At 44.7% G+C, this 22,370-nt stretch overlaps 7 protein-coding genes across 8 annotated transcripts; 3 read left to right on the plus strand and 4 right to left on the minus strand.

The window, feature by feature from the left end:
- Positions 1–406: 406 nt before the first annotated feature.
- Positions 407–3,931, plus strand: DFL_008756 (uncharacterized protein; the record flags this gene model as incomplete). Of its 2 annotated transcripts, XM_067638535.1 has the most annotated exons (7): positions 407–737; positions 1,244–1,330; positions 1,607–1,692; positions 1,763–2,641; positions 2,698–3,339; positions 3,403–3,515; positions 3,571–3,931. In XM_067638535.1, the coding sequence occupies 7 exons, from the start codon at positions 407–409 to the stop codon at positions 3,929–3,931; spliced, it is 2,499 nt and encodes an 832-aa protein (XP_067486414.1). The 2 variants fall into 2 exon arrangements, with proteins under 2 accessions (XP_067486414.1, XP_067486413.1); XM_067638534.1 differs by lacking the exon at positions 1,244–1,330.
- A 521-nt stretch (positions 3,932–4,452) lies between these two features.
- DFL_008757 (uncharacterized protein) lies at positions 4,453–5,653 on the minus strand (the record flags this gene model as incomplete). Its single annotated transcript, XM_067638536.1, has 2 exons — positions 4,453–4,478; positions 4,555–5,653. The coding sequence occupies 2 exons, from the start codon at positions 5,651–5,653 to the stop codon at positions 4,453–4,455; spliced, it is 1,125 nt and encodes a 374-aa protein (XP_067486415.1).
- A 656-nt stretch (positions 5,654–6,309) lies between these two features.
- DFL_008758 (uncharacterized protein) lies at positions 6,310–7,692 on the plus strand (the record flags this gene model as incomplete). Its single annotated transcript, XM_067638537.1, has 5 exons — positions 6,310–6,430; positions 6,517–7,047; positions 7,118–7,215; positions 7,277–7,415; positions 7,481–7,692. 5 exons carry the CDS (start codon positions 6,310–6,312, stop codon positions 7,690–7,692), a joined length of 1,101 nt encoding a protein of 366 aa, XP_067486416.1.
- Positions 7,693–8,039: 347 nt separating this feature from the next.
- DFL_008759 (uncharacterized protein) lies at positions 8,040–11,004 on the plus strand (the record flags this gene model as incomplete). The annotated part of the gene is made up of 7 exons (XM_067638538.1): positions 8,040–8,406; positions 8,471–8,531; positions 8,596–8,687; positions 8,977–9,110; positions 9,169–9,287; positions 9,348–9,647; positions 9,708–11,004. The coding sequence occupies 7 exons, from the start codon at positions 8,040–8,042 to the stop codon at positions 11,002–11,004; spliced, it is 2,370 nt and encodes a 789-aa protein (XP_067486417.1).
- A 144-nt stretch (positions 11,005–11,148) lies between these two features.
- On the minus strand, positions 11,149–12,697 carry DFL_008760 (uncharacterized protein; the record flags this gene model as incomplete). The annotated part of the gene is made up of 2 exons (XM_067638540.1): positions 11,149–11,956; positions 12,024–12,697. The coding sequence occupies 2 exons, from the start codon at positions 12,695–12,697 to the stop codon at positions 11,149–11,151; spliced, it is 1,482 nt and encodes a 493-aa protein (XP_067486418.1).
- A 3,839-nt stretch (positions 12,698–16,536) lies between these two features.
- DFL_008761 (uncharacterized protein) lies at positions 16,537–17,082 on the minus strand (the record flags this gene model as incomplete). Its single annotated transcript, XM_067638541.1, has 2 exons — positions 16,537–16,970; positions 17,064–17,082. 2 exons carry the CDS (start codon positions 17,080–17,082, stop codon positions 16,537–16,539), a joined length of 453 nt encoding a protein of 150 aa, XP_067486419.1.
- A 2,505-nt stretch (positions 17,083–19,587) lies between these two features.
- Positions 19,588–20,419, minus strand: DFL_008762 (uncharacterized protein; the record flags this gene model as incomplete). Its single annotated transcript, XM_067638542.1, has 2 exons — positions 19,588–19,730; positions 19,798–20,419. 2 exons carry the CDS (start codon positions 20,417–20,419, stop codon positions 19,588–19,590), a joined length of 765 nt encoding a protein of 254 aa, XP_067486420.1.
- Positions 20,420–22,370: the final 1,951 nt, after the last annotated feature.

A 22,370-nucleotide genomic window follows, 5' to 3' on the forward strand; every position in this document is an offset into this window, starting at 1 on the left:
ACCCTATTTTCGACGTCGGAGTTTTCACATCCCTCTGCAATCTCGGTTCTCCCTTGATCGGTTTCCAAGCACAGACGCCAGCCTGGTTCCTGCATCTGCAGCTGTCGATTGTGGCAACCCCTGTCTGCCTGGAGGTTATAGCGCAAAGTCCCACGTTCACCTGCTCAGCATCACGACCTGCTGTTAATGGAAAGCACTCATTAATTTTCAAACAAATTCTGGAACGACAGTAGCTCAAACGCATAATCGCCTCGACTTTCTCGGGAAATTCAAAATTCATTTTGACGATCTTTGTGACCTGGACACCTTTTAAATACTGTTAATACTGGCTATATTACATTGAGACCTGGACCAGAAATCCTATTCGAAAGCAGAAGGCAGTTTAATATTGCATACCAAGAAAAATATGTCGACCACCGACCAGAGATATACGTTCGACGAGAACGAATATCACTATAACGTTTACAGCGGCGGCAGCGACGATGGAACCGGCGGGCAACTATACTACTACCCCCATGATGTGCCTCTAGATCATTCTGCAGGTAGTTCAACAACCAACTCGATTCCCTCTGGAGTAGTGACGGCATACCATCCTCCCCCTCCCAATTTTGGATTCCCGCCCACACCGTCAGCAACAACACTCTACACCGACAGTAATGTGGTTGCGCGAGGGATGAGGTCTCCTAAACGTTCACCTGAGATCCCTAGGCGGGTTAGCCAAGTTGAAGACCAGCTTTGTAAGTTCCTGATCCTCTTTAGTTGCGTTGGAAAATCGAAAGCCCTATATTTGTTTGTCGCTATTCAGATTTGCCTGTTTTGTAATGTTTCTCATGTGGGGCCTCTGATTCGTCGAGTTTCGTATTATTCTCCTGATCTGTCACAGCCCTTCGGTTTTGGAAATGCCATCCGAAATTCAGCGGACACTTCGGTGCCGTCGTAGATGTGCATGTAGCAGATGTGCCGTTATATGCTAGATTCTGCCATCCTTTAATGCCGCTGTGGAGTTTTCCTGGGCTTGGTTCCATTAAATTGGAAGCCTGGCTATTCTTGTCGCTGGCGGTGGTGGCCTATCTCTTCCCCCAATTCTCAGGATTAGAATCGCCTGAAGCTTCCCTTCCACACATCGCGCGTCATGTCAGGGTGGAGTTAAGATAGAGGCCTCGCGATGCCTTTCTCCCAACTTAGAATTAGCACCTGTTCACCTGCGTTTTCGATATCGTGGAGATGATACGAGGCTGTAAAGTCGAGGTCGAGGCATACCGCCCTTCTCCAATTCCCATGGCTAAACCATGCATGTCCCGATACCAGGTGCACCTGTACCAGCTTCGATGTGGGTTCCTTTTCTTTCTTATTCTGATACGGGACTTTTATAACCTTTTGTTATAAAAGTGGTATCGTTCGTACTAACGTCGATTTCCCTGAAACTGCCCGAGGGATCCTGTCGTCATTATTCGTTCATTGTTCCTTGCTCTGCCTGGTTGTTCCCTGCTTTTTCATGGTCGGATTTGTATTTTGAAGATGGTCCTTGGAGACATATCAGCTTTGGATGTTGCATCTTTGTATGGCTTCCTTGACGACAACGCGCTGACGTTCTCCAACAATGTAGTCAATGTGGAGCAGATATTACAGGAGCTCGTCAAGCGGAACGAAGCAATCAATGGGCCCCGCAAGAATCGGAAGAGAAAGGCCTCGGTACGTTATTCTGCGCACGGGTTTTCCGTTTGTAATAAATTAAATCTGACTTGTTGTTATTATCATTCAGGGGGATGACGACTCTGAGGAGTTATTAAGCGATGAGCGAAAAGAACAATTCAAGGCCTACCTGCTGTCGCAGATGCAGGATCAGGCCAACAGCTCCGAGTCCGGTTCTAGCACAGATGCGGATTCCCCGGAGGCAGACGATGGCATGGGCACTGCTGTTGTATTGGCAGACAGTCATTTCCAAGTCGCAGACCCTCCGGTTCTAAAGTCTCCAGTTGATTTCAAAGCTGGTACACCTTACCGGACATATGATGGTTTATCAGAATTCACAACATGTCTACCACATTTCCCTCCAGATATCCTGGAGGAGATCCAGATGCCCCTCAGGGGGTTCAGTCCGACTACCCGGATCATTGCTCCTGCAAAGCCACCGAGCTTGAAGCAACCTGGCGACCATTATCTACTACAAGCTTATCTTGCAGTTACGGCACCCCGATTACAATACACCTCACCGTCGTATATAAATTTATGGTCAAAATATATACCTGCTATGGCACAAGAATCCCCGGCACTTATGGAGGCCATGCTTGCATTCGCCGCTTTGCAGGTCGGCTTACGGGATAATGACCAAAGATACCTTATGGTTGAAGCTCCCACACATTACCACCGAGCTCTTATGGCGCATGGCAGGGCACTTGCAGAACACGAGTCGATGACTTCTTATGCACCTTTAGCGACAGCTATATTGATGGGACTGTTTGAGCTATGGTCTGGCGAGAATATGAAGATGGGTGTTCACATGTTGGGAGCTAGGGATATGATTGTTGCACGAGGGAAAGAGGCACATATGACGCCAGTAGGACGAGCTTTGTATGCAGTCTTCAGACGTCTTGATATCGGCACTTCGTCTGTTACGGGAAACCCCTGTTTTTTGACACCGGTATGTTTTTATCAATTGTTCTTGTTTTACTCGGATTATACTAACCTTAAAAATAGGACTGGTGGGTTATCGACCCTATGGCGAGACTTCCAATCGATCACGAAGCCCCAACGCTTCTTATTGCAGACGCTGCTCTCTCTAAGAGCACCATCATCAACTCGAGATTAACATACGTTAAGAACTGGGCTATTAGAAAGCGAAGAGATCTATGGATTCAATCTAAAGGAAACGACACAGACCCTGCTTTCCTTGAGAAGAAGATTAAGCTTCAAGAAAGTATTTGCCGAAAAATTGGTCGTCTGGAAAAGATGATGGATGATTGGGAAGCCGATCTCCCAGAACGATTTGGACCGTCAGAAGACAACGTGTGGACCGGCCCCGATGGCGAAGATGAGGACATCAACCGGACTGATATTCACGTTATCATACCAAGAAAGTACCCACACTTTTCGATCGCTCTGGCAGATGCTTGGCATTATTGCTTGCGGTTGCAGACGTACCGTGTCAAGTACCCGGATGTCCCTGTTGCCGACCCAAAGATTGGGGGATATGTACATGGTGTGCTTCGTATATTTGCGTCTCTGGGGTTTGAATCGACAGCTTTCATGATGCCGATTTTGTTCTTCGCTGGTATGGAGCTTCGTCAGAAGCCTCATCAGGACTGGCTAGCGGCGGAAATGCAGAAGCATATCGAGAATGTAAGATTTTACCAAATGGGTCGCCGTTGGGAATTGTACTTTGCTAACTTCAGGCGTCTCTAGACTGGTTTCCCTGGTTTCGTATTCGTTTTGGCTGGGTGCCGATTCGCTTGGATGAAGCTTCAAGGTCAGACAGCTGGCCGATTCACAAAGATCAAAGAAGGGGCGGCTGCAAGGTAGATTACCACCGTTCCCATTATTACAACTCACAAATATTAACATTACCTATAGAATCGATGGTGTTTCCGAGAACCTATGGAATGCCGAAGGAGTTCTCGGCACAATGGAAGCTCTCTCCCTCTACGATTCCCCAGATATGGTTCGCCAGCGTAAGAATTTCCAAGGAGATCTTGAAACATCTACGGTCATTGGTGACGACCTCGAGGAGGAGGAGCCGCACGCTAAGGAACCTTCGTTGACGCCTCAACCTATGGCTGCACATACTCCCGGGCCCTCTTCTAGGGATACTAGCGATGCTAACGAGCACCCAAATAAGCGGGTTAGATATAACAGTTTTGCTGCGGAAAGAAATCAGAGGTACTTGAGGGAGTCACCAGGATTGGAGGAGACATTGACAGAGGAGCTTGACTAAAGTTACTATGAGTGGAAACCGCCCTTGGTCTAGGTGATGTCATGACATATGAATTGGATTTCACGTTTATGTTTACTGGGACAAAAAGGAGGTTCGGCAGGTATAGCATTTGTCTTACTGTAATATTTTGTTTAGCTCAAGGCCCGAAATGATCGTTGATAAAATTTAGCGGAAGGGGCGGTGGAGTAATATGAGAGCGTCGAGCTGGAACTATTGAATATATACTGTCTATATATTAAGTAATTGCATGGAGGACTTGGGATTCCCGAGAATCGGGTGGCGTCATATTTTGTATTCTAGCTTCTATAGCCTAATAATATTATTACTGATTTGTCGCGGATCGATCTACGCTCAGTTAAATGAACTAAGAAGTGCCCCTATATCTCGTCTTTTACTGGCTTTGGCTTTGTATGCCTTGTTCAAGCCCTGGCGTTTAGAAGCAACGGTTATATTCTCTTCGCCCTGCGTATCAACCTTTGATAGCGGTCGTTTTTTCTCCCCCTTAGGTTCAGAAACTGCCTCTATGCGACGAGGACCTGTCTCTTGCCTGTACAAATATACCCACCCATTAGTTTTTTCGGGGTTGGGGTTCGGTGACACATCTAGCATCACCCTCCTCTTACTATCTGCCATCTTCTCTTTCGTAAGAACCCGTTCGGCGACTTTATGCATTCTCTTGAAAGCATCCGAGCCAGCCCAGGGCACTTTAGCTACAGCGATATGTGCAAGTTCCGCGTTTTTCCGTAATGCGGTTAAGCATTCCGGACACGCAGAGTCTCCACAGAATGCCGCCCAGCCAGTCTCCTGCCCAATTCCAAAATCCTTCTTTTTGAGGTATTCACATCGGTATATCGGTACTCTTATGTATCGATCTACGACTCTTAATTCAATGACCTTCAATCCCGACAAACCATCCAAATTAGCCAGTATTTTTGCTTCGCCAGAAACAACTGTATCCAAGATATTCGCCAGCCGCAGGACCCGTAGATTCTCGAAATTAGCTTTATTCGTCACCCAATTTTTGAAGACCCTGCCGAGAGCGCTGTAATTATTATTCACGAAAGGGAATTCCAAGGTTAGGCAGACTAGATTCCGTAGATTGTTAAGTTCTGTCAGTTCCCAGGTGTCGAATCCACCTTTTATCGTGAGGTTGACAAGCCATGCTGTCGAAGGTGATGCCAAGTAGGGGATATAGTGTGGGATCCAAGGTGTACTCTCTGACATCGGTATCTTTAAATGTCGTGATGTTGGGATTTTAGTGCTCGTATTACATAATTCCCGATTCCCTGGATGAAAATCCGGTTCATGGCCATAGACTTCGCAGAAATTCCGGAATATTGTGTATGAATCTGCAGTAGCATGAACTACATCGTCCCATATAATCTTCCCATAGTGCCAGGGGAGGTCGATAAGTACGTCTGGCGTCAGAGATTCGACATGTTGTAAAAGGGATATGCGACAGAGGTTGAAGAGTGTGTTTTCCTGTTTTGCAGGATTTGTACGGCGGTACTTCAGGAATAAGGCTTTCCTCTCGGCGAAATTTGGTTTGTCGAATAAAGATAGGGCAGCAGTAGGGGTTGTGAAGGTTTCTTCGGTGAAGAGGTTGCCGGACCGGTCGTCATATTTAAGGATCGGGCCGGATTTGTTGGTGGTAGATGAGTACAAAGCGGTTCCCGGGAGAGGTTTCGGACGAAACCGGCCGCTGAAGATATTCAAGCTCATCGTACAAGGCAGAATACCCAGGTAGAAGATACCTGGGATTCCTAGTTCTTAGATTGAGTAGAGTTTTGAAGCAGGATCAGGCGGCACCCAGTCAGGGTACGTCGTAAGTACGCGTCGCGGGGTTTGTAGTCGCTGGCATGAAGTATGAAATCGCAATAGATGGTACTGTATTGGCCACAGCTAGATCAAACCCGCCGTGGAGACTAGTTCAAAGGACCCAGTGAAGTACTTATGGCAATCATGCTGTTATGTGTAGTTGGTGGTGATAGTAGTGATGGTGAGGACAAAGAGAGAAGAAGAGGTGGTAACGGTAACGGTTGACGTCGTCGGCTGTTTTAACGGCGTTCCATGACGGAACCTTTAAGAACCATCCAAACCATTATAAATATAAAACTACCCATAAAGCCCATCTCTAAACATATTCAACTTTTAATTTCCATTTCCATCTTTACACCTCATTCGAATCCAATAGCCCCTCGATCAAAAAGCAGTCTCGATAACGGTTTGGTTGGTGATATCTCAAATCTTTCAATTCAATTCGCGACTTCGGGTTTGCAAGTCGTACTTGAAAGCAAGGGTCTTGGATCACCCTGCCCTAGTCCAAAAGCGCACGATTTAAGCGGCCTGCCCCACGTTGCAGCAACCACAATCCCGCCATGCGAGTCAGGATCAGAGCCCCGAATGGTGTTCATACCATTACTCTCGAAGATGTCGCGAACGTTGGCGATTTGATAGATGCGATTCGTGGAAAGGCTTCGATAAAGGGTGGCATTGCGGGTACGTCTTGCGATACGGATGTCTTGTATTACGTTAATTACAAGTATATCGACGTCGTGGACTAACATCAACGTATCTTTATCTAGTCAAGCATGGCTTCCCTCCCAAACCCCTCGATCTTCATTCTTATGACCGAAAAATGCTCCTTATCGACCTTCCTGTTACCGTGAATGGTGAACAGTTGATAGTATCAGAAACAGAACCGCCCCTGAGTACAGAGCCTAGTGTTGTGAAGACTTCAATTGGGCCAAGTAGCGGTCCTCTCAGCAACAGTCAAGGCACTTTGCTCAATCAACATGAAAGAGACCTGTCCTTCCCGAGTGACCCCCCAAACCCTTTCAAGGGTTGGTTCAGCCCTGGCGACTCCTCATCGGATTCTAAAGCCTCCAAATCCTTTAAAGGGCAAGAGCCGATTGTGCAAGTGGAGGGTATGCCTGGTTGGAGCTGTACTATGCGTGTAATGGAAGATGATAACTCTTGCATGTTCCGTGCTGTCAACTACGTTTGCGCTAGAGGCTTGGATATGATGTCTGAGCTCAGAGGGGTTGTAGCCTCCACAATCCAAGCAGATGCAGATCTACCAGAGACGGAGCAACGGTTCACTCATGTTGTACTCGGTAAGATTTATTAAACCTAGCTCTCTTATTTTTTGTTTCTGTAGACTGATTGGTACCGTATTATTTTTAGGGACTTCAAGAGATAAGTATTGCGAGAAGATAGCCGACCCTAATATCTGGGGAGGTTACATTGATCTTACGATCCTATCGGAATACTTCGCTACCACTGTAGGCCGGAAGGATGATATCCCTAATGTATAGATATAGAGAAGGCTAATGTTTTGCCTAGATATACTCGATATCTGTGGATGATGGTAGTGTCGTAACCTACAACGAAGGGCAGCCAACCTTTGCCATTGTGATCTACTCTGGCATTCACTACGACTGTGTCGCTCTCAATCAGGTCGCTAATGATCCTGATAACGATAGTGCGTATCCTTCCATCCGTATCCATTGGGGTATCGTGTATCTGACCGTTTTGGAACATGTATAGCCACCGTTTTTGAGAAAGTTAATACAACCATGATTCTAGGAGCCGCAGAGAAGCTATGCCGTATCCTAAAAGGCCGCAACTACGCTACAAATCTGAACAAGTTCAGTATCAAATGCGAGGACTGCGGATCACTATTGACTGGGACGAGGCAAGCCCAAGAGCACAGTTCCACAACTGGACACTATAACTTTGTAGAGTATACTTCTACATAGTTAAAAAGTTGTCAACATACTGTGTCGCTATTTTCATATGGGCTCCTTTCTCTTTCTTTTCCTTCCCTTTGTTTGTGATGCCCTTCGCATTTTTACCACAGAGCTTTCGTTCCAGAGCATTCCTTTTATCTTCAAGTGTCGTCCAAGTCTAGGCATATGTGTGTTGTTTTGTAGCGTCGATGCAACTTCCAACAATGAATGATATAACAAGCTGTCTCAATTCTCGATACCACCTCTCCCCTGCAAGTAACATTTCTTTGACGGGACCTGGCTTTTTGCTTTAGAGCATACAAATACCTACTTAAGTAGATAGATCCCCCTACTTAAGTACCTACACACCATACAAGATGTCGGCGTCAGCTCCACAGTCTAATTCTAGACCCTCATCTCGCGGTCGCGAAGCCCACCGGCCAACGACACCACTTCGCGAATCCTCACGTTCACGCGACTCCGTAAACCGTTTTCGCGACTCCCATACTACTTTCACACCAATTGAAAGTATAACGCCGTTCTTCACAGAGCTCGAAGATGGCCTCAATATCCTCCACGATAACTTACTGCAACTGCAGCAGATCCACGAGAATATCAACAGATTCAACGAGAGCTTTAGTGCTATGATATACGGGATGGAGATGAATGCTTTCTGTGTCGATTTCCCAGAGGCTCCGATACCACAGTCATTCAAAAGGGAGGAAGAAGCGGCAAGAGAAGCTGGTGGGTTCTACGGATGGATCATCTAGAGAATTCTGAGTGATTGTTAACGAGACGATGGAAATAGAACGACTAGCTGCTCTACAGCCAGCTCCCAGGACAGACCATGATGCGGAGACGACGTTTATGTACGGCCTAAACCCTTACGGTTCATTCGATGTTATGACAGGATATAGCTAATCGACACTATAGGACCAATGATACTTTCGTTGATCAGCCGGTCACGCCCGCTGCATCAAGAGATCCCAAGACACCGAATCGCAGAGGTAGAGGGGGTATTCAAGGTACAACACGTGGTGGAGGGAGAGGTGGTACAGGGAGAGGGAGCAGAGGTAGTGGCATAGCGAGAGGCACACGAGGGTCTCGATACGGGACGAGGTAAACGTGGAAAGACGGGATTGAGCCTATAACTGCCTGGCGTGGGATATATATCTGCCTTTCCAAAAATCTTGTGCGGCTGCGACAAACGAACTTCTTTACACCAACATTTCTATCTCCTGAGCCTCTTGCTATTCAGCGTTTACATCTTTGTATTATTGTCATATACCCCAATGAAGTACTTTGACGACCTAGCTAGCGTCCGGAATTGGAAACCTGATAGTTCGAGAGAGGGAGAAGCGTCCGATATTGCGAATGTTCCACTGCAAGAGCGTCAACTGTTAGAGGAGCGAGACCAGTTTAAGTTGCTAGCGTGCCATGATTTTAAGGTATGCTGGTGGATATCTCATAAACTAGTTAGGAGGAGGTACTAAAATGGCCTTTTAGGGTGCATATCTACCCTACGAAGACAGCCAGGGAATTTTCTCCGAAGACCCTGTGTATACTCTCGAGTACCTTCATCTTGTCTCCACTTTTGTCTACTTCTCCCACCACCGAGTAACCATGTAAGCTCCACTCGAAATCGACAACAAGACAACACGAATTCTAATTGCAACTAATTGCAGACCACCCGCACCATGGATAAACGTCATGCACAAGAATGGCGTTCGGATCTTAGGAACATTTATCGTCGAGCCTGGGAATACAGCTGGATTTAACGATTTACTAGAACGGGATTCCAATGGAACCTTTGTATTTGTGGATAAACTGGCCGGTTTGGCAGAGTACTATGGCTTTGATGGGTGGCTTTTGAATTTCGAGGAGCACTTCCCGGACACGACTTTTAATTTAGAGACTACGCTCAAGTTTATTGAAGAATTGAGGAAAGAATCCGATAGACGAGTAAAGGGGAGCGAGATTGTTTGGTTAGTTCTTCCTCAGAGTTTTACCTAATAGTAACGGTTACTAATCCAGATGCTCAAAAGGTACGATTCTCTAACAATCTACAATCGAGTTGTATATGTCAACGGATTATCGCCTTTGAATGCTCCTTTCTTCGACGTCTCCTCAGCTCTATTCACCAACTACCAATGGAACCCCCTGGCGCAGCTTCTAACCACCGCGGCATTATCCAAAGTCGTGCATAGAAACTACGATGTATATATGGGAATCGACGTCTTCGGTCGGGGCACCTTCGGTGGCGGCGGCTGGGGAATTGGTACTGCCCTCTCCGTCATTCGTCCGGCAGGACTTTCAGCAGCGATATTCGCTCCTGGATGGGTATTCGAGAATTTCGATGGTCAAAATTTTGAAGAAAGAAATCGGAAGTTTTGGATCAACGGCGGGGCGACTGATACAGAGCTTATTTGTAGACCGGTTGCTGAGTTCGCACCGGTCTGGGAAGCTGGGACTCAAGATTTCTTTTATACAGACTTTAATAGAGGATATGGTAAGAAGTGGTTTCAGAGTGGAAGGGAGATATCGGCAAGGCCGTGGATACACGTCGGGGCTCAGGGTGTTTTACCATCGTTCTACCCTGGGGATACGGACCTCTTGGTGTGGAAGTTTGATGACGAGACCGCCTATAATGGAGGACATTCACTCCAGGTTGTTCATAAAGCAGCAGCTGGGGTGGATGCGAAACTTGCTTCGTGTAAGCTGTACCAGCTTAACATGGAGTATAAGCAGGACTTGCGGTTCTCGTTTTCCTACACCTTGGCAGCAGCGCAGAAGGGAAGGGTGGCAGTTTATTTCATTCTAAAACGGTTCAACGGGGTCACTGAACGACATGAAGTCGGACTACCAGTGCAAGAAGGCTGGGGCATTAAAACTGTAACCTTGGATGTAGGGAAAACAGATGAAGAGATATATGGGACCAGAGTGGTAGAGTTGGGTATCGCTTATATACACGCAGAAACATCCGGAGAGGCAGAGACGACAGTCCTTAGGTTGGGACATATATGCTTGTCCGGACCTCCCGAACAAAAACTTCCAGGAATTAGCAAGATCTCGTCAACTGTTTTGGCGAGTGGAAAGCGACAGTTGAATTGGGGATTGGACTATTCGGGATTTTCGCCTGAGGAACTTTCACAACTCGGGGTTAAGAGTAAAGTGACTGGGGAATTCGCATATTTTTTGGTCTACAAGGGGCTTGGTGAGCTTCTTGGGATTTCACATTGTTTGGGGTTTATCGCTAGTGTGGACACTACTAGTGATGGTGGTATCTATCGAGTCGATGGAGTTGCTTTTGATGGGAGAATAGTTAAAGGGGCGTGGTTTTGATTATTCCTCAGCATAGACGTACAAGATACCTAGGTACTATACTTGCTACAGGCATGGAAATCTTCTTGCTTTCGATATAAAATGATATGGCTACTCTGCTGTTTTCGCCTTTGATCTCACCGCCTTCTCAGTAGCTTGAACTAGTTAAACTTCGGGGTCCACAGGATACCATTTATCCCACATCACGCTCGGGTCATATTTCTTCTTCAATTCCTTCATCCTCCCAAGGTTTGGGCCGAATACTGACACCAATTTCTCATCTCCATCGCTAATCAGGGCGTATAAAGTAGTCGCGGCGACGTGGGCACCGACGTCAGCGATTCCCTTCTGCTCGTTATCCTCTTTAATCCAAGCACGGACCTGTGCAATAAAGTCTTTAATAACCTGCATCATTTCCTTGTCCAGTTCCTCCTTGTCCCAACTAAACTCAACATAGATCAAACATCCTTCCCGTCTGTTTGCGTATGCGGTAGCATCAAGAGGGACGGATGCAACCTTTGAAAAGTCTCGAAGATCATAAATGAGTTTCGAGGCTGAGAGGTTTTCTGGGTGGGTCGCGACTACTTCTTTAAACATCTGGACCGTTCTTTTAAGGATGTCAACAGAAATTGGGTAGCTAATCTGAGTAGACGTTCCGACGAATCTGCTAAACTGTGGTGGGGACATCTTCTCGAACTGCTTCCAATCCGTAGTTTCGGTGTGACGCTTCATTTCGGCCCCACTTCCTGGGTAAATGGGACCTAAGTCGAGAAGAGGCTGGATATACTTCTTTCCTTCTTCCTCGGGACCGTCATACCAGATGAGGAATGCGGGGACAGGGTTGCCTCCCATTATTACCGAGAATCCAAAACATGCGAACTTGCCATTAGATTTCATGACGTAGTCCTGGTGCATGGTATTCACGAGCTCCAAGGAAGCATCGATCTTGTCAGGAGGGAACATGAAGATCCCACTAGATAGGGTAAAGGTGTTAGTCAAGAGCACCGGGATGGTTAAATTTGCGGACAGGTAAGACATACAAGTAAACTAGGGGATCAGCTTGATGCAGCTTATATGTAAATTCAGTGACTAAACCGAAATTACTTCCTCCACCTCGGATACCCCAGAAGAGATCTTGATTTTCCTCATCAGATGCAACCACAATGCTTCCATCAGCCAAGGCGACGCGAGCAGCAAGAAGGTTATCCGCAACAAGTCCATATTGAGCGGACAAATTTCCGATACCACCTCCAGTAGTAATACCACCGCAGCCAGTGATATTCACCGCACCCATAACCGGGCGGAGCCCGACAGCCTCAGCAGCCGCTTCGATGTCAACAGCCAGAGAGCCTCCCTGTGCAACTGCGATCGATTTTTCCGCATCAACACTGACTTTGCGTAGATTTCTCATATCAATGATCAATCCATAACCCGAGCTAGAGCCGGAGAAGGTATGTCTCCCCGAAGCAATTGCAACGTCGAGATTATGCTCTGCGACGAACTTGATGGTGGAAGATATGTCTTCTTCGGATTCTGGGAGGACGATGATATTGGCTTCTTTAATATGCATTCGACTCCATCGCTCGAGTAGGGGCCTGTATTCTTCCTCGGGTGATTGTCCTTTTACTATCACCTTGCCTTTTATACTGCTGCGCAGAGTGTCTAAGGCTTCCGAGGATAGGTTCGAACCATCGGATCTTTTTGAGCGGCCCATCGTAGATTTCGTGTTGATTCAAAAAAAAAATGCAACAATTTATATCCAAGTTTGTATTTAAATTAATGTCTGCAAGAAAAGGATGTTGAAAGAGGGCCCGAGCCACTAGATAGAGAAATATAGAACCAGTTTTGGAGTAAAAGGTAGGTCTTCTTGGTGGCCTTTTCTAGATCTTTATATCTTTATCGATACGTATCGATACGTATTCCCGAGCTGAAAAAGTAGTTGCACTATAATATTACCCAAACCGCACCAAAAGGTCCCTATCTAGGACATTCTTAACTAGATGCAGCCGTACCCGTCAGCCTTGTGATCCTTGATTCATAACTTGGATCAATATCTAACCCTGTGGGTCCATCTCACGAGTCTAGATCTTTCGAAATCTTTTTTTTTCCTTTGTGCCCAAAATGTGTATACGAAGGCAATAAAACTTCCACGTATCCCAACTAGCGACTTTACGAGTATTTTACTATTCTGGAGCAATCGAGACTTTGTTTGCTGACTAAAGCTACTAGCTGCATGTCTCTAAAGAGAATGTGCCATCAAATCAGGATGGAATATATGACTGCGGGGAAGATTCGCAACAAGCCATTGGCAGGAGGTGTTGGAAAACCTGTGTTTGTCATCTTGATGTCGCACAACATAAGCGAGAAAATGATCGGCTGTTTCGGCAGGGAAGCCGTCGTTCTTGCGGGGGAGGTTACGTAGCTTCAATGCAGATAGCCTAGCAAGTTTGGATTATTTATCCCGACAATACAGTGCGTTTCGTAGGACTAACTTTTGCAAGTGCTTACAATTAAAATCTCGTACCCGCAATATCTGACAATTTAGATATTTATTCCACAATGATCATTTTGAATGTTATATAATCTTTCTTATTCCACCCCGTCGGTCAATTATTTCTCAATATACGAACATGTGGATATTTTTATACGCGTTTACATAATAGCCCCTATAAGCTAAGAATTCCATCAAGAGGCTGACGTTTTTACATATGGGATGGAGGCCGGTTGGTGGAGATATTCCTACCTACAACTGCACATCTAATACGCCATTGTCTATCTGCATTAAAAGGGTTAACAATAACTAGATATAGTGAGGGCTACCACGAAAAGAATATGTGTGGGAATATACGATGCCTTGTTATTTGTCTGCTAACTAATACAAAAAGAGGGTGTCCAAATTTCTGGCGGTCTAAAGCTGCTCATGGTCCTTATTTAGGGGAGCGGGCTCGTTAATGTACATACTGCTGTTAATATACTACATGCATGTCTCACCTTTACTAGACACATAACATCTCTTGAATTATTTTTCATCGGCCTCCTAGCTTCGCATCATAATAGTCATACTCTGTGCATGTGGAAAAAAGGTTGTGGACTTGCCTTGGTTTAGACGAGTGTGTGTTTAAATGAATCTCTCGATCCATTTCCAACGAAAGTCATCAATATCCGAATACCGGTACCTCTCACTAAAATCCAGGAATTTCTTGAATTCATTTTTTGATAGCACCGTCACCCGTCGATTCCCAGCCCCTCCCTGCAGAGTTTCTTCTCTTGGTCTGGTAAGGAAGATCGTATTCGACTTTAGATGAACCGCCTGGCTTCCAAAGTAGCCTTTGATTCCTCAGACAAGGAAATTTGTTTTCCGGATATGCCCTCTAAACAACCTGCAATAATTCTCTTCTAGTCGTTCGATGGGCAAATAGTCGTCGGATTCATAGTCCTTGATATCAAGAAATTCAATTGTAGGAAGGATTGTAGGAGGGATAACGAGGTTTGCCTAGATATTAATGACAATTTCGGTAGGCATACCCTTAGACATACCCTTAGGCATTGGAATATGGGATGCACTAAGCCTCCTGCCTACTAATTGTTCATTGGAGGCTTACTAGACCACCGTATATTGGACCAACGGATTGTTCCAGGTGCTCCAATCTAGTGAAATCGGCAACATCCGCTGTTTCTAGAATCAACAAATTCCTCCTACGTACTGATTCCCTATAGATGATTTCAAAGGGCCCTCCAAGGAAGATCAAAGACAGGTGTTTAAGATTTTGCTTACGATAGTTAAGGCAGGTGAAGTCAAATCGATCATGAAAGAAATCACTACTCGGGATTCTGGAATATATGCTACTAAAGGCATTGGTAATTGTTGAAGCATCCGCTGGAACCCTTCTATGGTTGCGAAGGGGTCATCGAGCTGTAGGTATCTCAAATTTACGAGATCAGCGGTGATATCATGGAGCATTGCGCAAGCTGCGCTGCAGCTCAATAGGCCGAGAGCCTCTAGAGTGTACGGTCTTAGAAACCTTGGATTGGGCTGCAACCGTGGTTGAGCCCAGCATCGAAAATCTTGCATGTGCAAAACTTTGAGATTTAGTTGATTCGGCCAGTCGGTATCGCGTGTCGGAAAAAGGCGCATGGTATACTAGTCAAAGGTCCTCCAAAAATTAGCTGCCGTAAAAAGGCCTCCACATTTAGAACGTGGCGATCCCATTCCCATATCGAGGTCCTCATTCGGCGCTTGGGAATCTCCGGACTACGCTCGCAAAAATTGACTCTTAGAGAGGTCAACGATCCGGGGTTAGCATTAACGGTTTCCCACATAGCCAAAAGGTCTACTTCAGGGAAATCGGAAACATTGGCCGACCATCGAATGCTAAATGTCGATCCTTCAAGACTGTCGAGACTGGTAACCGCTGGTTAAAAATCCAGTCTCTGAACAAAGTTCTCCGTAATGGGAATAGACATATTTCTAATATGGATGAACCGTTAAATCAAATCGACAATGGTCTTGGTATGTGGATAAAAAACGAAAGCGGATGCGATGCTACAAGAAAGTTTAATTTTGCGAGCCAGATGTTAGTTCTGATCTGATCCCCTCAACGAAGTAAGCAATTCACAAAACAGGTTCGATTGCATCATACTCTAACGTAGCGAGGTTTCGGAGGTTAAAGTCATTGTCCATAGAGAATAACTTCACCAAATTTCTTTCTCTGGCTGTTTTCCGGCACTTTCGAATCGACACCTTCGACGAGAAGCTCTTGAACAAACGAATTTAATACTTTCAATTCGATGGCCATGCTTGTTGATATAGTTGGAAAAATTCTAATATGTGACTAAATTTCTATGGCCACCCCAACAGATAGAATCCAAAACCAAGCTCTTTTGCAAGTGTTCTGTCGCAATTTTGTATAGTTCCGAACATGTGAGGCGAGCCTCGAGGAGGGTACGTCTATGGACCTAGTGACAACATATCATATTAGTAAAACTCATGGATAGGCTAGGCTTCCGCTTGAATATTTTGTAGTGGAGTTTCTCTCACAATATAGCTGATAATCTTGTGCTTAAGTTCAGCGGGAAGTTTCAAAAAACACTTTCGGGTGGCATTGCGTATTGGGGCCGGGTCGACGATGGTAGCTTGATCTCGGGTACTATACTAGAGCACAAAGAATGAATATCTAGCAAGCACATATTATTTATTAACCTATAAAATGTTAAATATTCAATTAGCAAGAGAAATAATAAAAGTAATAATTGGTTTTCTCAAACATAAATCGACATCTACTATCGATCGACCGTGACCATATTTTGACACTTGAGACAACGCACAAAATACCACACTATTGGATCTTCGAAAGCCTGCCGAGATTCGGGTTGACCAAATATTAGCATCCGTTTCGCAGGTACATATCGATATTTTATTTTGTCGAAATCTCGTATCCAGACCCCATTTACGCGGAATTGTTTATGCATGTACATGTAGAGATTTTTTTAATTTTATTAACTAGCAATTATGGCTACTAAGGGACATTGCATTTTGTTTGCGTATTTCCAGCACTATGCTCTGAATCGTCTTCCTCTAGCAAGAACGGCTAATGCTGCCGGACTATCCGTATCATCTCTTGGAATTCCTCGTTTCGCGGCTCCAGGTTGGATAGTGATGGTGTGACCACCAGACCCGGCCGCGTTAGCAACGATGTATATATCCGAAGGAACAACCTTTGGGCCGCTATCAAGATCGGTAACCCAACCGGCTCGAGCACTCCAACTAGAACCGTCATTCACTGCCCATACCAAGAGGTCCGTGGTAGTGTATGGAGCACTTATTTTGAACCAAATGGAATTGTTATCATTGGTTGCGGTGTAGACCTGTGAGCTGTATGGGCCGAGTGAAGTTGGAGAAGGCGTTAAGAAATTTTTGGGTAAGAGAAAGGTGGGTCTAATTATTGCTGTAAAGGTGTATGAGCTGTTGTTGACGAGAGTGATATTGTCTACAGTTAGGGTTGTTAGCAACCTAAATCCTGAATAGTGTAATTATATAATAGGATATGCAAAGGATGGCGACGCGATATAGAGCTACTCACAAGGTGGGCTGATGGACATCTTGTCTGTAAGTAATCTTGCGATTGTGCAGCGAAGAAGACTTATAAATAAAAGAAGGATGGAATGCGAAGAAGATCAAAGTAATTCCGCTAATGTCTAGACTCTGGGGGATTTGTTTGCGAGACCAAGATACGAAGATCTGATGGTCTATTGAAGCCGCCAAAATGCTCCCTTTTATAGAAAAGCGTGGGCGGGAATCGCACCCATGCCCCAAGGCCGGGTTAAACACGAACCTGTTCAATTGGCGTGATATGTTAGAAAACAAGAAAAAGAAAAACAGACCGAGCCTTCGCCAGCCGCTTCCTTATTGCGGGTATGTATGTAAGTATTGTAATATATCCTCGTACGATAGCTACAGTTGAGTAGAGAGTTCGGCAGTTGTGTTCATGCGCATGAGACAGGGCTTCTTGAAGTTTATATTCCAAGCTAGCTATTTATGTCTTTTATTCCCAACAGAGATGAAATTCACGGCCATGCCGTCATGGTACTCCTTCGTATTGATTGCAGAGCCCAAACTGTGACTTAACGTGCATAATATGATTGTTTAACTATACGGCGCGGCGTGTCTAAACACCGGGCACCAGGACCATAAAGTATAATGTCCGGTCGATAGTTTCGGAACCCGCACCCGAGCAAGCCCCTATATGCCTATAAAGCCTCATTTAGCTTAAACTTACCTATAACTTTTGACCCCTTTTGATGATGTGATTATCCAGATTCGAGGTTAGTGATTATCTACGGAGTAGCTATGGGGCAATATTCCAATGCAAACTCTTTCTTCACATCCCTTGCATCGGCTTCTCTCGTAGCAAGGGTACGCGTCCTTCATACTGGGCCAGGGTTTAATTGGTTATTAATCTTACATAAGCCTAGATTGCCTTTAAACACCCCGGCCTGGAAAGCCGTTGGATTTTGCGTGTTGGCGTTATAAGACTCGGCCGATATCGATATCCGTATCTTCATATGCACTGTAATCGAGTTAAATCCCACTTTCCGAATTGTATTTTGGTCATTACTATGCATCCGCCTGTTAGAGATCTAATTCTAAGCGATATATAGTATGTAAGAGCGAGGCAACGAGCTTCCCTTGGTATCTAACCTAGTCTGGCAGGCAAGACGGATGCGAGTTCATATCTAACTTATAATCTTGTCACACAAACTCTTAAACCAGGCAGCGGCACAAAGAATTAACACAAATATGTACACACTATTAGGCCGTTGGTGTATCTGATGCCATTGTTTTAAAGTAAAAGTATTGAGGAATTCTTCTATGAATTTAATATACTTGTTCAAAAAGAGGTAGCAAAGTTAGTTTGGTAGAGTGCTCGAGCGTAAAGATATGATCCCTGGGGAGGAAAGTCAGAGAAACTGGAGACATTGTGCCGCATTTTATACTTTCTACTAGCCAATATTATATCGATGTCGTGATATATCGGTATACTGATACTATATATAGCGTAAATATTTTTTTTTTTTACCTCTGGTGTTCTTGTCGTATTACCGATGTTCAGCTACTGTATGCACGTATGCAAATCAGAAGGTTTAGTTCCATCTGTGGCCAGCTAAGAATTCCTTCCCAAAGCGTTCCTATATGCGACATCGCAGGACGCACAAAAGAATATGCAATGCATAGGCCAATGAGCCTTTGCAACGTGAATAGGACCATTCCGGCAATATGAAACCATGTCGACCAAGCCATTCCGAAGTGCGCAGCCTGTAAAAATGCAACGCTACACACTCGCACCAGTATCGACCATTCAACCCTCCATCGCATCATCAACTTTAGACATTCAGTAGACCGAAATTATGCACAATTGAGTGAATTATTCAATATTCAAGTCTAGATTTTACGATCATGAGTCATTTCATATGGCATCATGAATATCAGGTGCCAGCTTGCATTGCAGCTTAGCTTAGCTTAGCCAATTGCATGCAAAGCTTATTTGATCTTCCATATGGATCCATTCTATATAGCTATTCCACTCATCCCCTCCATCTTTGACTCGTTCACGGTTTCGACCTTCCAAAAATATAATAACTAGGATATCATCTACTCCGATTTTAATTTAGTAGTTTTAGGTTAGGTAGAACTGAGTTATTCGGATACAATGTTGAGTTAATCCATTTCCAAGTTCATGCTTTCTGGGATATATCGATAGATCTATGGATAGGGCACTCGAAATGAAAACAGGGAAAGACATATAACGTTTGCATTGTGTTATATATGTAATGATTTTATATTGGAAGTAGCTTGAAGTATTTCCAGTGCACCTATCTACATATCCAGTGTTCGCAAAAATATAGGCCTTTCGGAAATGAAAAGAAATGAATGGGTCGGCAAACTGTGAGAGCTGACATGTGAAGGCAGAGTTTCAAAAGAATTTTCAGCCATGAGTATTATAGTACAAAATATATTAATGCGGGTTGGTTTGAACAAAAACAAATTCCAGTAAGATGGAAACAAAATGAGAACAAATAATCAAAGTCCATAAATTTCAAAAGAGTTTAACCATTGAGCCAGAAAAATGCAACACTAGAGTGGTCGAGACACTCTCTGCTCGCTATTATCACCAAGCATTGGCCAACATTAGCTGGAGCAAACATAAAGGAGTATTTGGGCCCACCAACGGTATCAGCATTTGGGAAAGCTGCCGGAATGACATATTCGTTAGCCAAGGAAACTAGTTCTAACTCGGGTGTCGTAGTTGTACTTACCACAATTCCAAATGGGGTCTTTCGTATTCCCTTTAAAGAACCCTCGTTTTTCCAAAGCGCCCTCATCGCGCTTGCTCTTGGTTCCAAGTTCCACGGGGTTACCATTCGTAGCACAGCCAACAAAATAGGCAATGCTATTATAGTCGCTGTCAGACTCATAGAAACGGCGAATAGTGAAGTCTCCTTTTTTGTACAATGCAACGTCTTTACCAAGTTCAGGGTCTCGGTACACTAGTGTCTCTTTCCCTACTTTGCAGTCATAGACCCTTCGCACGGTTTGTTTGAGGACTTTGTCGTAGTATAGGCCGACGGTAAATGAGATACATTTCTTGGGTGTCAAAGCAGTCAATATGCTTTTCGTCGAATCCTTGACGGAGCACGAAAGTTTGAAAGATACTGAATTCTCCGTTTCTGAGGTTTCCGCTTTGAAGTTCACGATTCCACCTTTGCCCTTGCATGTTATCTTTTTTGTGTTACCAACGAGTCCGACTACCTGGCTAAGGGATACATGGCCGGCGGTGTTCCCGAGGGTTGGGGATCCGGAATATTTGCTAGGTTCTTGAACGGTTGTGGTTGACTTTCTGCTACCGATGCTGATGCTTATTCTCGTAGATGGCGACATGCTGGTATTGATATTGTAGACAAATTTTGGAAGCCTTTTAAATATCGAAAGGGTACCTATATTTACCAAATGCGTTAGGTTTATCTTCAAATACATTGAAAGCCAGAGCCATTAAACTTACCATCTATTATACTCCTTGTAGAAATCGAGGACAGGCTATGATGCTTTCTCTCATGCCAGTGTATTGAAATTGCATGAGATTGCACGAAGTTTAGGAAGAGAAAAAGGACAGAAAGAACAAAGATATTGTAAATCCGAGCCATAACGACAGAGTGTATTTACTCTCAGACTTCTATACAATTGTGCGATGCTAGGTTGGGTATGTTGGTCCTTGAAACCGTCAAGACTTGAACAGGCTGTAGTCGCTCGAGGTGAAGTGAAAAGTAACGAGTGAATATGTCGGTTGGTATCTTCGGTAGCAGAAATGGCCATGGATGCTTATGCCTGATAAGTATCTGGTTGTTGCAGATCTACTGCTGGACTTCCAATTCTTATAGGGAAGGAGTCTAAATTACTTGTATCTCCTCTAGAACTTCTTGATACGGATTCGGCTCCGGAAATTTGTCCCACGACTAGTACGCAGCTATGGCCGTATATGGGAAAAGAATTGGGGCTTTGGACTTAGCTTCCATTGCCCTAGTCTGTGCAACCACTCCGCCATGTTGATATGGCAGTGTCAATGAACCCATGTGTAGAGGCGGGGCTTGGTAGGAGATGTCCGATCTTCGACTCTTCTTTACTATAACGGTCCACCTGGAAATATTACCCGACTAGCTGTGTTCGAGAATCACTCGACCCAAACCAGCATGTTTCATAACTTCCATTATCAGAAGTTCAGCGTTGTAAACGTCAAAGACAGGCCCACATTGACGGGCTGAAAACGTAGTGGATAAGGAGGGGTTACGGTAGTCACTTCAGACTTCATGCATGCATGTTGTATTACCGGCCGCGTTTTAGTTTTCAAGATACATCATCCCTCTTCTAAATTCTGTTGACCGATTTGGCACACGTTATATTGGAATTAATTGGACTATTGAATGGGCTATACGGTGCATGTTGTGTTGCAGTTGACCCCACGGCCCCACTATTGCCGATTTCTCGTTCGGGTAGCTTGATTGAGCTTAGAAAAAAGAGTACTATCTCGCGGTTGATACCAAATTGACAAACCTCAAACGAGGTGCTGTGGCGGGCGCCCTTCTCCTACGACAGCCATTGAAGCGACCCGCGACCTCCCATGCAGCATGCAGAAACCATTACGAAATCCCGATCGCAGATCTAGGCATTCGATACCTATGAAGAAATCCCGTTGTGCAGAGCTTGCGGCATCCTGCACGACGGCGACAAAACCATGACTATTTGCACCGGGCTTCAATCCGTTATATTAAATTGTCTCGTGTGTTCAGCTGATACTCGACAGTAGCCTTCAACAGAAGCCGGTATTTAAATAGAACGATGCGATGTTAAAAGTAAAGTATTTTTATTCGATTACTTGGAATCTTATACGGTAAACTTGCCACAGGGACGTGGCTAAAAAGATTCAATGCAACATGTGTATACGATATCGAATTCGAAGAATCTTCTAAAATAGGGTACCTTCATATTAATTCATGATGCCATTGGCGTGCGCAGAATTTAATTAACTGTCAGACCCGCAAGCTTCTAGAAGATCGATAGAAATTAATTTGTTTCGGAATTCCACACCAATGTTGCGCCATTGTGTATCGATCTTATTATTAGCTGGCTAAAGATGGCTTGTGTCCGATTTATACTTTATGTCACCCCGCCTTGTCAATCGAAAGAAGTCTCTATTCGTTTACCCACTTCGGAAAGTTAGAATATCATATCATGAATGGCGGCAAAAGCTGCGGCCGGATGCATTTGCCGTTATTCGACTGGTCAAGACTCTAGAAATGGGGGAACATATTTGAGCCTGGGGGTGATCATGATGGAG

This window comes from Arthrobotrys flagrans, assembly GCF_004000055.1.
Source record: "Arthrobotrys flagrans strain CBS H-5679 chromosome Unknown unitig_1, whole genome shotgun sequence".
In the NCBI taxonomy this organism is placed as follows: Eukaryota; Fungi; Ascomycota; class Orbiliomycetes; order Orbiliales; family Orbiliaceae; genus Arthrobotrys; species Arthrobotrys flagrans.